The sequence below is a fragment of the Cydia fagiglandana genome, chromosome 11 (genome assembly GCF_963556715.1).
Source record: "Cydia fagiglandana chromosome 11, ilCydFagi1.1, whole genome shotgun sequence".
NCBI classification, from domain to species: Eukaryota; Metazoa; Arthropoda; class Insecta; order Lepidoptera; family Tortricidae; genus Cydia; species Cydia fagiglandana.
The window spans coordinates 10390835-10404740 of record NC_085942.1 but is presented as its reverse complement, the minus strand read 5'-3'; the positions used below and the strand labels follow the sequence as shown (position 1 = coordinate 10404740).

At 37.3% G+C, this 13906-nt stretch overlaps 1 protein-coding gene across 1 annotated transcript in view; it reads right to left on the bottom strand.

Annotated features, from left to right (window-relative positions):
- Positions 1-13906, bottom strand: part of LOC134668971 (uncharacterized) — a 75577-nt gene that overhangs the window by 34782 nt on the left and 26889 nt on the right. Inside the window, exons 4-6 of the mRNA XM_063526485.1 lie at positions 8124-8305; positions 7349-7492; positions 2463-2628 (exon numbers count right to left, since the gene is read on the bottom strand). Of these exons, the coding sequence (XP_063382555.1) occupies positions 2463-2628; positions 7349-7492; positions 8124-8305 (492 nt within the window). The remainder of the gene's footprint in view (positions 1-2462; positions 2629-7348; positions 7493-8123; positions 8306-13906) is intronic.

Genomic DNA, 13906 nt, shown 5'->3' with positions numbered 1-13906 from the left:
TGACTTTTAAATGACGATTTTGGATGATCAATAATTAATAACATTCATTTGCATTTGATTTGGTTTGATTTTGTTTGTCATTTTACATTTAATATTTTCTTCGGGTTGGCGTGGTGAAAAATTTTGTGTTTCACTCGGGGGCAAATTTTGTTTAACCCTCGTGCTTTGAAACCCTCGCTACGCTCAAGATTCCATTTTTTGAACCACTCACTACGCTCTGGTTCAATTTTGGAATCTTTCGCTTGCTTGGGTATCAATATTAGCATGAGCGGTTAAACAACAACTTTGCCCAACAAATAACTATTTTCATAAAGTACCTAAAAAAATTAAACAGCAAAAATAGGTATGCCTAAATAAGCCTCGAAGTTGAAAACTGAATTTATAACGTAGCTGAAATGATAATCGAAACAATCAAAGGGAACGATATAAAAGCTCTCCAATATAGAGTTACTCGACATAAAGTCCATTTTAATTGTAAGATTAAAATATATATATATATACACAGCGTTTTCTTAAATGGAATACCTACTGAGGGGAAATCCGAAACTATAGAAGATAGAGTGGAGCTCTCATAGACCTTTACAATACAATAAAATACTCTTTGTTGCACAATACTCACCTCACACAGTTTACTTGCTCGCCTGCTTAGTAGCTTTATCCATTTTTAAGACCTCAAGTTTGATAGTCGCTTTCTTTGTTCCGTGGGTAAAGTAGAATACAGTGAATAGTATTAATCCGAACTATGTTTGTAATTGTGTAATTGAACAAAATTTCAGTTATAATCAAAATACCTACACATACTTATATATTTAGGTTCATATGAGAAATTCAATCAATATAAAAAATTATAGTTCGTGCGGTTGTGTTCATATAATGAACACTTGAAACAATGGATCTTGTTGATCTGGATATACATGATAGGAGCATCACTTTATAATGTACAGTCGCCATCAGATATATCGGAGCGGCCAAGGTGTTCACAATATCTGAACACGCACTCTAACGCCCTGACAATAGAGGCGTGTTCAGATATTTGTGAGCACCTTGGCCGCTCCGATATATCTAATAGCGACTGTACATAGTTGTACTCACAACCACTACTCATTCATACCGGTACACATAGAATCTCAATGTGCATTTTGAATACGAGAGCCACTGCCACTGACGAATGAAATATGTTTGCAATTTTAAATTATACTATTAAAAATTGCTGCACACTCATACTTATTAATATGAAAATTGTACTGAAATGTTGTATTGTCCTTATTTTTGTTTTGTAATTTTAAAGAATGGGGTCATTCAGGTCAGGTGACGTAACCGAAGAAGGAGCGACAAGAAAAGTCGATTTACACGTGTTTGTGAAATGTTTTCCCGATTTGGTACGTAATTGAAAAGTTAATATAAGCACCTTAATACTTCACGTGTATGGGTCGAGCTAACAACCCTGAAGATGCTCAAGTATATTACTTGATTTACGACGAAAGAAAACGTCGTGAAATCCTATTACCTTTTTATTTTCCTTTTCAGGGGCGCATGTGACATGTGACGAGCGCTCCAGCAATCTACCACGGGACTGGACCATTATTCTTTTATAACTATCCACACAGTACAGAAAAAAGATAATATGTTGTTCTTTACGTAATAATAGAAAGAGTAGTTTAAAGGAAAATAAAAGACTTTGCAGTCCTAGCTCGGCTTCGTATTATAATGCAATAAGTACTCCATTTCCATTGATTGGCTTGTGATTTAAGTACATAGGTACTTACTTGAGCTGTTTTTTTTTGTTTTTAATGAGTTAGTTTGCTAGTTTATAAAAGAATCCTTTACAATGGCAACGTGCAATTTACAGGATTGTTCTAAAAAGTAAAGCTTAAACTAGTTATATTCCGTAATGCAGTGTTTCTCAAACTTTTTCATGACGCGACCCCCTTAGTACGAACAAAATGTTTCGTTTATGTATTGTTTAAGGCTGGCAGAGGCCCCCAGGGGGTCGCGACCCACAGTTTGAAAAACACCGCTGTAATGTGACGTTCTTAAGGTGTATCCAAATTAGTCAATTTTTCGCCAATCTGATTAAATTGCCCGATCGAATCAGGAGGTGCGGACGCAAACACCAATATAGCTCGCCGAATTCAACCGCCGATAACGACCGATATTACCGATAAAATGAGGTGCGGACGCAAGAATACCAATTTGCGAGGCCAGTAGTCGTTCTGGGGCATTTTTTCAATTTAGAGGGCTCTAATATCACCATAAATCTAAAATTGGAGATTGTCGCCAATTTCATTTCTGATCAAATTGGCCGATTTGATCAGTCCCGTCTAGATACCACTTTAAAGTTTTTAGAAAAGGAAGGCAAGAAGAAATTGATGTCGATTATTTTTCGGCTACCATAGTAGGTATACCTCTACATACTCGTAGACCAACAGGCACAGGGTCTCATAAAAGCAAAGTGTACTTACCGGCAGGGGGAAGGGTCCGCGGTGCTGCGGGGTCATGGGGGCGAAGGGCATGCGGGGCTCCGGCGCGGGCATGGTGCGCTCGGACTGCGGCCTCAGCGGCAGCCTCACGGGCCCGGACAGCGGGAACGCGAACACCTGCGACTGCGGGTCTGGGAAGTTCATCGCCCTGGAACAAAACAGTTGCGTCAGTTGAGATGTTCCATTTTTTACATAGAATAAAGCAGACCAGACCAGAACTTATCAACGACACGTATTACACAGTTAGCGGTAGGTACGTCTTCTTCGTTAAGTACCTAAGTATGATCAGCAAATTAGGTTTCAAACCATTTTTTTTGTCTTGGTAGAGTTTTGATGATGGAAGTCAAATTGTAACGGATATTCTATCATGCCGTAATCAAAATATTTATTTGCTACCAAATTACTTACTAAGTGTTCACAAACAAATGAATGTTTTACAGTTAAAATTATAAATCAATTAACGCATAACATGATTGTTCGGTTTCTTCCATGCCATTGCTTTAGTGCCATGCATTCTTGCGGCTTGATGATTGTAAGTGTCTATTTGCGTATGTAAGTACCACCTATTATATTTATCTGCGCTATTTCAAAAACTTTTATATTTTATTAGCTTACCTACGAAATAAGACAATTTACGAATGATATTTAATAACAAATGATGATTTTTTCAATTACTTATCCAAAGATCTTATTGTACCTAACAAACTACCGGCTCACTGGCCCATTAGGAACCAATTTTTTAAACTATTTTCATGATTTGATCCCCGAAGTAAAACTTTTTTTTGCAACACCCGCGATTCCCTAATCTCCCACGAGCTACAGGTTGAAAAGCGCTGACTTAGGTATTAGCATAAGTTACGGAGAACTTAGTTTATATGTGACGTGGGATTTATCCTTGAAAACTGAAATGCATCTTTAACAAGATAGGTTTACAGTTTGCTCAGAGTTTTAGCGGGAATATGAGAAACTACGGATGGAGCTACCTCAAACTGTGCTGTCGCCTCCTTAGGAGCAAAATTGAAATAGATACCTACAGTTAAGTTTCTAAATATGGGTGTAGACAACTTACTCAAAAATATAAGTATAAGAATAATATGGTTCCTAATTGCCCGTAGTTCTTAATTCGCTAACACAACAGCTATAGAACATATTTTTGAGTATGATTTGTGCACCCATATTTTTACACTCGACTGTAGGTACAGTAGTTAGGTGTAGGTACTTATGCGCGCATTAGAAAGACAGCAGGGCCGACCTGGCATAGAACCGCCGCATACAGAACAACATGGAAATCCGTGAAAGAGGGATATGTTCAACAGTGGACGCAAATATGCTGAGAAGAAGAAGAAGAAGGTATGCGCTGAGAAACTAGACTGTACCATTATTTTGTCTCTTTCTCTAGGTGAATCAGTGACAGAGACAGTTGCGTTTGGTTCGGTACGGAGCGATTGGCATTTTGGCTACGCACCCAGTGCCAACTACTCAAGCGCCGCAAATACTCATCATTAATTACACAGAAAATATCCGTAAGTTCCATAACTTCGAGTTCCATGCTTATTATACCAATAAAAGCCTTTACCAAGATTTTAACCTACGCACCGAATTCGTGGATATGATCATTGATCACCAACTTGAAATTGACTATTCAGACTAAGCAGCAGTTATAATATAAATTTATAATCATCATAGAAATTTCATAAAGAAATAGCGTTCATTAATCCTCAGGATTATTATTAGAAGTAGGTACGAGTACTAATAAGCTAAGCGCAACGTTAAAATATTCTTAAAAATTATATTGTAATAAAAACCGTATTATATGTATTATAATCAGCTTACTACTTCTTAAGTATTTTAGGTTTTAGTGATTTTTTTCTTTAAGTGCGCTAAATAAATACCCACTCTTACTTACTAAAAATTTAAAAGACCTAACAAACTTCTGTTAAGTAGCTCTTTTTACTTTTTGCCTTTTTATTATGTCTTAGTACATAATTAATAGTCCCCTAGACATCACATTAATCTCAAGTAATTTTATTATTGCGCACTCGATCGTTTTAACCAATTATCAAAAAAGAGGTTGCCTATATATTACTCGTTTGTTGACCGGTTTCTTAAATAAATCTCTTTAATCCTGTCGAATCTATCTTTTAATTTACCTGATTATGGAAAGCTTTATGATTTTACTGATGTAAGTAGTCAATGTATGCGGGTGGGTAGCATTTCGAAAAAGAAAATTTCGCATCCCCACGTAATACTAACTAAGATGCAGGGGACAATAAAATGTAGACTACGGGGTAATTTAAACTAATGGAAATCATTATTAACTAGAGTCACACAAAATACACACAACACATCTTTTTCGCTATCGAGACAGATATGGCACTCTAGTTAATAATGTAAAACATGGAAAATATTTCGATTAGTTTAAATTACCCCGCAGTCTAAATTCTCCTCTGCACCTTGATGTACAGTTCTTTGGGGTCATCCATTAATTACGTCACACGTTTAGGGGGTGGGAGGGGTCAAGAAAATGTGACATGTTGTGACATGGGGGAGGGGGGAGTCACAAAGATTGTGACGTCATTTTAACTTCATCAATATTCATCAGTAACTGAAAATTAATTTATATTTTTTATTCGGTGTACATTTAAATAATAAGGTTTTGGAAGTAGGCAATTTTCGTTCCTAATTGGTTTTGTGTTATAAAATTACTAATATTTCTTTTACCAAAATATTTTTTATTAAAAAAAAACAACGGGTTGCACTCCGGGAGTGCCGACAGAAGTGAAAACTCAATGACTACCTAGTCCAAAATGTCTGCAGCACTATGTATAATTGACCCATCCTCCTTTCTATTGAAAAACTTTAGTTCCGAAATTGCTGGCCAGTGAGCTTAAATTTGTAGCGTTAATTATTTAAAATTCGAATAGAAATTGTAAAGTTACCTTGCAGACCTCGCATCTAAATATATTAAGTCATGATATTTTGAGTTTTATTCACCAGTACTAGAATTCACTTTTATTTGCGATTTCATCAAGATGTAGCTTTATTGAATTATATTTGAGTGATATAAAGTTAGAATGTAACTGTGAGATCCTCGTATTTCAGCCCGTACAAGATTAGAACATTGAGCTTTATTGCTTAATATAAAAGTCCAGTTTTAAATAATTGACCTAATTATGATACGTTATGACTAAAGTTCTTTGGTGAATAACATTGTCCGTGACACATGACGTCAGCGTTACGTTACGCGTTACGCTGAATCGAGTTTATAATTTTTTTCCACACCTCAAAAAGTGCTCAGCGCCGCTAAAGAAGTTTTCACTTCAAAAATAATGCCGAGTTAGTTGAAAACAAAATTGCCTAAAATGTGACGTCACACCAGGTGGGGGAGGGGTAAAAACAACGTCAGACAAGGAGGGGGGAGGGGTAAAAAAACCTAGAAATTCGTGTGACGTAATTAATGGATGATCCCTTTTGGATAAACACAATTTAAGAACCACCGTGTTTGTAGGTATTGTTGTCATTATATCTATGGACGTCATAAGTGTCAAAACATATCACAATGATTTTAAAGAAAAGGTTGAAGAACATTTGACCTCGAAAAATGTTAACATATTTTTCGCGGTAGTTGTATTTCTGATCTCTAGTTTTTTTATCCGTTTAAGTAAATAAGGTTACAAAAGTTGAAATAGCGTCAAGAGGGTAATTTGGTATTTAGTAGTCTGTGCTGAAATGAAAGAGAAGAGTCGTCAAATGTATGGGGTCCAATACGTTCTACAACAAATCTATTCTTTCCGCACAGACTCTGAGATCAAATAATATAATATTATTTGGTTACAATATAAATAACATCCAACCCATTTATTTTAAAATTATGAAAAAATATATTTGAAATTCTCAAAATGAGTTCTTTCATTTCATATGTAACACCATAATATAAAGTTTGTAAGACTTAATTTTTTGACTTTCTCATTTATCCCCCAAAGGTGGCCCATGGGGGGGGCAAGGGTTTAAAATTCCTTTGTTTACGTTACATGTCCGTCTTTGGGTTACTAATTTACATATGTGTACCAAATTTCAACTTAATCGGTCATGTAATGTAGTTTCGGATGACGGACAGACAGACGCACGAGTGATCCTAAGGGTTCCGTTTTTTCCTTTCGAGCTACGGAACCCTAAAAAGGGTCCCAAGGGGCTCAAGCTTTACTCTCCCACTCTAAGCCTTTATATATATGTAGGTAATATACCTATCAAAGGTTACGCCGAATATCATTGGGAGCCAACCGTCTAGAGGAGAAACGCAAATTTGACCTTATTCGGACTTTATTGTAAGTCGATACAATAGCTCACCTCATAGATATGCGTACCTATAAATCCGTTCGTAAAAACACTTTGAAAATGGAAAGAAAGTTTTTTTACTTATGCCCACTTCTTGAGCCTATTTTTTAGCCTGATACGAGTAGTTTAAGGTCGTTCGCTTTCCATACAAAAAAACAATTGCGTTATATTAAGAAATTGTATATTTAATCTCTAGTTTTTTATTCGTTTGAGTTGGTAATAAGGTGTACGGAAGTAGAAAAAATAGCGTCCAGAGAGGAATTTGGTAAGATCAAATGTATGGAAAGCGAACCACCTTAATGAACAGTAAGCCGTAGTTTTTAGAACACAAACTGTCAATGGGTTTCCATGACAAAACACAGAACTTTCGAGAAATTAACTCAAAATACTGACATCTTAACGCTTGCCTTTTATTATAGGCTAAGTAAATGTACGGTGAGGAACAAAAATTTCCGGTTTCGGGACTGATTTTTTATGGACGGTCAATAGGTACCGGGAGCTCATCCTAATTACAATCTCCTTGTAATATGTACCTGGGTTCATCTCCACCATGGCAGATGATGGCGATACGCTCGGCCTGCGCGGCGCGGGGGGCGAAGGCCCCGAGGATGTTGAAGGGGAAGCGTCTCTCCATGGGGTCGTCGCGGCGGCGCTCCACCATGCAGTTCATGCGGCCCCTGAAATTTACACATTCCTTTTTTATTAAGGCAGAGTAAGTGGCAATCCATGTGGCAGCCAGCCTCACCACCTGTCCAACTTAAGAAAATAGAGGAGTCCAGAGCGGAGCCTAGAAGTCTCTATTTAATGACTTAGATTGGTCTGGACTTGGGTTAATTTGGGCTAGTTTTTTCTAATTCAATTATTAGTAAGTATTAATAATTTCAATAAATAAAAAATACAGGTACATATTAAGAATGATTCCGGTGGATATTTCTGTATTCATAATCGCATCGTGGCCTTGTTCGGACAGCGGCTGTCGTACTATTCATGAATTTAACGTCCAGTTCCACGGTAAGTACTACATATCGACTAAAGCCTAGAGATATGTGACTACATATCGGCTAAAGCCTAGAGATATGTATATAGGTATAATGTAAATAAATGGTTTGGTTGGGTCATGTCAACTTATTGTTTACATTTATTTATTACTTAGATTAGTAATGTTCAGAATACCTACCAAGTTTCGGCTAATTTTGGAAGCTAATGAATACGTTTTAATGTACATGAGTAATTTTCCATCTCTCAATAAATAAAATGTTTTTGTGCAAAAACAAAACAATCTAATTTGACGGGTAGAAGTGTACTTACTTCTGGTTGTTGGCCAGGAAGGCGCCAGCGAGCTCGTCAAGGTCGAACTGAATAGGCAGCTTGAACATGGGTCGCACAGCATCCAAATCCTCGTCGTCTTCAGCCGAGCTGTCAGACTCGGAGCTATCGTCACCTCCCTCTGAGTTCGGGGCATCGAACTTCGGATTGACATCGTCAATTTTCTGAAAAACAAATGACATCTATTATTTACTCGAACGAATGCCAAGGACCCAGAAGGTGGAAAAACCAGTCTCGATTAACACGTATGTCAGGCGTATAAATACGACTTCATAAATAATTGTATTGTAAAACCACGTACTTATGTACAAGTCTCAGCAGGTACCTCTATCTGATTCACGACTGCAATTTTGAAATCGTGCATTGGTGCTTTATTTGCTCATTATTATAACATTACTTAGCTAATTTTAACAATAAACATTTCTTGGTTTTACGAAAATGATTTAAGTACTTGATACCGGGCTAACATAAAATTCATGCCTAGGAAACAAATTACCTAGGTATGTATGATATCAAGTGAAGTCTAAGGCAGTCCTTGCGCCTTAGACTTCACTTGATTTTATACACTGGATGTGTATGAGCGTGACAGCACTATGCACGTATATAGCGATGTCCCGCTCGCATATCAGAGCAACGGATACAAAAACATTTCGTACAAATTAATTTGTCAAACAGTTTATGTGGCACATTTCAGAATTCTAGTAAATTTATCAAGCACCGTAAATTTAGTTATTAAAATTTGCTGTAGGTATTCTGAGATTTCTAAGAGTTGATGGTACCTTAACCACAGAATGAATAATAGTACTAGGTACAGAAGACTCACTCTCTAACAAAACGTGTCTGTCACGATCAGCACAGATATGGCCGCTAGGTGGCGACAGCGCCGCGCGCGGCTTATGGCAAACCCCAAAATTGGGGTCGAACGGATGGATTTTTAGCTACCTGTAGCAAAGCGACGAAATCGCGGAGTGAGCCACGCCTGCCTTAACTTGATATAACTACCTGCTATACATGTAACAAATTCATATTACGATTACCCCGTTACTCTCTAATTGCAAACACTTAAATCGAAAAACAATGAACGTAAACAAACATCTCTACATAAAAAAACTTGCATCAAATTGCATTAAACAGTCAATGAAACAGCATGAAACATGAACGCTAGATCTCGTTCTGTGCTGTTTGCCGGCCACAATGGCTCGGACATCCTGTCCGAACAATGCGCCCGCGCACCATTGTTCCCTCGCTCCTAAATATCACCCGCAATTAAATTGACACCGACTCTTATCACTTATCAAAACATGGACGGAGTCAATATGCTGCGAAGTCATATCATTTATAGTTTTTTTTTTATATTGGAGTGGGTTAATACGCTAGGTTATGTAGTACATAAGGCAACATGTACAAAGGAATATTGATTTTCTAAAACGAGATTGTTCGATTATCTAAAAGTGTATTAGGACTCATGTCTCTTTAGGAATTTCGGACATTAGACATCTTGATTTTCGATTTTGTAGTTAGGATATTATATTTCAGACGCGCCGCTTCTGTTATACTTAGGTATAGGTACCTAGTGTAATCTTTGGAGACATTATATAACACCAAATTATACTTATTGGCAATATTGGCATGAATGAATATTATTATTTATGGAAAATAGCTACTATATAAATATTTTATAGTGATTACTACAGTCAAATGGTACAGTACTTAGCGCGCAGTAACAGTAAGTAGTGACGTTCCTAGGTAGTTGATGATTTTCACGACTTTTATTAATATATTTCAATGCTGCTTGCAGCTACTACCGCTTTCTAATAAATAACTACACGATCGATAAAAATAAGGAAGCAAACAGGCTACTATATATATTCATAATCCAATTAGGAATTTTCTTTTAACTACATCGGTCGACGTCGGTCGTAACTGTAGGTACTTATGTAGTGAATGCAAATGGGCCGGTAAGACGAGGCTATCAAACGATAATTATGGTGCTGTTGGTCACGTGTCACTTTATCGACAGGTATCCACACACAAGTAGAGCTATAAGTATTCATCATCACGCAAGTCAGTAGCCGGAAATTGAGGAAGTTGAAGAATGGGAAAAGGGCTACAGAATGAGCAGCGCGTATTAAACGCGTTGACGAAGCGTTCCACCAGCGTGTCGCTTACCTAAGGGCGGTCTCAAACTAGCGTTTTTCCGCGCGTTCGGTAGTTTCGGCCAGTCGGCCACGTTTCGGCGTTACGCGCTTACACGCGCGCTATAGTAAGTATATCGCTACATTTGGTTGGATATGTAATATGTTACACGCCTACATGCACTTCCAATGCGCTTTAAAAACCGTATATAAAACGCTAGTCTGAAACCGCCCTAACGCTACTTTTTAGGGTTCCGTACCCAAAGGGTAAAACGGGACCCTATTACTAAGACTTCGCTGTCCGTCCGTCCGTCCGTCCGTCCGTCCGTCCGTGCGTCCGTCCGTCCGTCCGTCCGTCGGTCCGTCTGTCTGTCACCAGGCTGTATCTCACGAACCGTGATAGCTAGACAGTTGAAATTTTCACAGATGATGTATTTCTGTTGCCGCTATAACAACAAATACTAAAAACAGAATAAAATAAAGATTGAAGTGGGGCTCCCATACAGCAAACGTGATTTTTGACCAAAGTTAAGCAACGTCGGGCGTGGTCAGTACTTGGATGGGTGACCGTTTTCTTTTTGCATTTTTTTCCGTTTTTTTTTTGCTTTATGGTACGGAACCCTTCGTGCGCGAGTCCGACTCGCACTTGCCCGGTTTTTGAATTTAGTCCTGTAAATACGAGAAGCCTAATTTTAGCCTAACAATATTAGGTACATATTAAATCACCATACTAAAATAACTATAAAATTAGGTATAGAATTCGGTCAATGACTCTCGAGTGTCATTAGTGTTCCAGATAGCCATCATATACCTCTAATATCGTTTTACCTACCAAAACAGGAAAATGTATTTTTACCTGCCATTTAAGGACAGCCTCTTTAACGGCCGTTTTTAGGGTTCCGTACCCAAAGGGTAAAACGGGACCCTATTACTAAGACTTCGCTGTCCGTCCGTCCGTCCGTCCGTCCGTCTGTCACCAGGCTGTATCTCACGAACCGTGATAGCTAGACAGTTGAAATTTTCACAGATGATGTATTTCTGTTGCCGCTATAACAACAAATACTAAAAACAGAATAAAATAAAGATTTAAATGGGGCTCCCATACAACAAACGTGATTTTTGATCAAAGTTAAGCAACGTCGGGAGGGGTCAGTACTTGGATGGGTGACCGTTTTTTTTTTGCTTTTTTTTTGTTTTTTTTTTTTTGCATTATGGTACGGAACCCTTCGTGCGCGAGTCCGACTCGCACTTGCCCGGTTTTTTTTTCTAATCTTATTAGTGTTTTTTATCTATACCGACCTACTATTTACAAAGCAAAAACATTTTCCTTTTTGTGTTAATTTGACAACCGCAAAATAAGGATAACCACGCAAAATTGCAGAACGGAGTTTTCCTATTATATTCAAGTGGGTATAAAAACTATTTTGCACGACTATGCTATACATTATATACATATAGATTTCGATCGCGGCTTCGTCTGTCTGCCCTGGCCGCGTAGCCAACCTGCCAATCGCTAACGCTCCGTAGCGATCGAAACGCAACTGTCACTGTCGCACTTATACAGAAGAGTGACAGAGAGACATTAAGCTTTTCGTTGTCGAAGCGATAGCGATTGTAACCTTGGCTAGCGGCCCTGAAACTTACTTGGATGCAGTGTTAGGGCGGGATGCAGCATGTGCAAATCGAAACACTGAATACCTAATGTTGAGACAGTTCAGACAAACATAATCCTCATTTTATTCCCTGGATATTAATATTATAGAAAAAATTATATCATAATTTGTTGTACATCAACCACAGCTATTCCCCTTCGTTAAATATTTTTTCAATTGTTTAATTATTATAAGAGTTAGAAAGCATTTAAAAATTTGTTAGTATAGTAGTATACCCTATAATGGACGTGGAACCAGTAATGGGACAAAAAACCACAATTCCTCTAAAATAAGTATCTAAAAGTAGTTTATAAACACTGGATATATTTTTATCATAAATAAGAGTCCTAGAGCTGTTTATGTTTCAATTTTTACTAAATTCGGTTATCTTTTAAGAAATTGGCGTCAACCCAAAAGTCAACCCAACCACTACGAATTCTTAACAACTTCGCTAAGAGAGGTGAGTTAATTTATTAAATTTTAATTAATTAATACTTGATGAAAACTAGAATGTGTTTTGTTACTTGCATTTATCATGAGATAAGGTATACAGCACACTATGTTGTGACTCCACAGATGTAAAAAAAATATTGGTATTTGGCCCAATCCCATTATAGGAGCTGTAAAACTGCATACCTCCTATGATGGGACAATTGACATAATGATGCTTGCCATGCCATAATATCATGTTTTTAAACAATACAAAAGTAAAATGTAGTTACGAAATATGTCAACCAGGAGGTATTCTCGGACTTCGGGTAAATTAATATCGTTTTTCCAAACTTTTATTTAACTTGCCCTGTTAGTTAGTGTAGGTCAAATCTTGGTAGCTGAATTTGATCCACTTTTCGATTTCCGATTCAGTTGAAATTTTGTGTAAGTACGTAATTAAGTATGCAAATCGGATGATAATGCAATATTATGATAACATGGACCTGATCTGATGATGGACACAGGAGATGGCCATGGGAACTTTATCGCAATAAACCCTAACTAATTTTGTTTGGGTCTATTAGAATTGTCTCGATGGATCTAATACAATAATAATTGGCTGTGGAAAGTAAAATACATTCAGCAATAAAAGCTTATACCAAAAATTGATTTTTTTGCCATAACTTATTCCCCATTTCAATATTTTATACTGATAGAGCAATGTCCATTATAGGGGGCCCATTACTGGATCCACGTCCATTACCGGGGGCCCATTACTGGAGCTTTGGTGTCCATGACTGGAGAAAAAAAACATAGTTTTAATTTGTTAAATATGTGGAAACTCCTTGCAGTTTCATTGATACAACACGCCTAAAACATGAAAGACGGATAGGACTTTCATCTTTTAACACGCTAAGCGGTAGATCATTTACATTTATAAGGGAAATATCATAAATACTCCAAATTTCCTCTTAAATGTCCCATGACTGGTGCTGTTACTATAATCGGTTATCGCTTGAAAAAGTCGAACGTAGAACTATATGCTTCTACGTTAATTATACCTAACGTTTATTATACCTACATCAAATTATTTAAAAATATTTTCCATAATGACAATATTCAGAGAGGAAAATGAGGTTACGTTTGTATGTAGAAACGGGCGTCCCCTTTCCTCTTAAGTATGAAGCCGGCAGCTGTCACCCAGTTTTAATAAACTATTACGAATTTATTACAAGAGTTTGATGCATGTGACTATTAGTGCCTAGCTAGGTTAATTATGAATTGAATTTTAACGACATCCACGCATACATACCTACGAATACGAAGTCGCATGCTGCATGATGCTAGAGATATGAAGATTGAAAAGTGGCTTTATACATAACCATTATAAAATAAATATGTCAGGTAATTTATTGACAGTTAAATCGCTTGCAGCATGCACCACGAATTGGCTAGTTATGTAAATAATGACGCAAGCCTACAGCCATTCATTACATGAGAGAATATAACCATGTAAATATGCATTGTCTAAGATAGTTAATAGGTA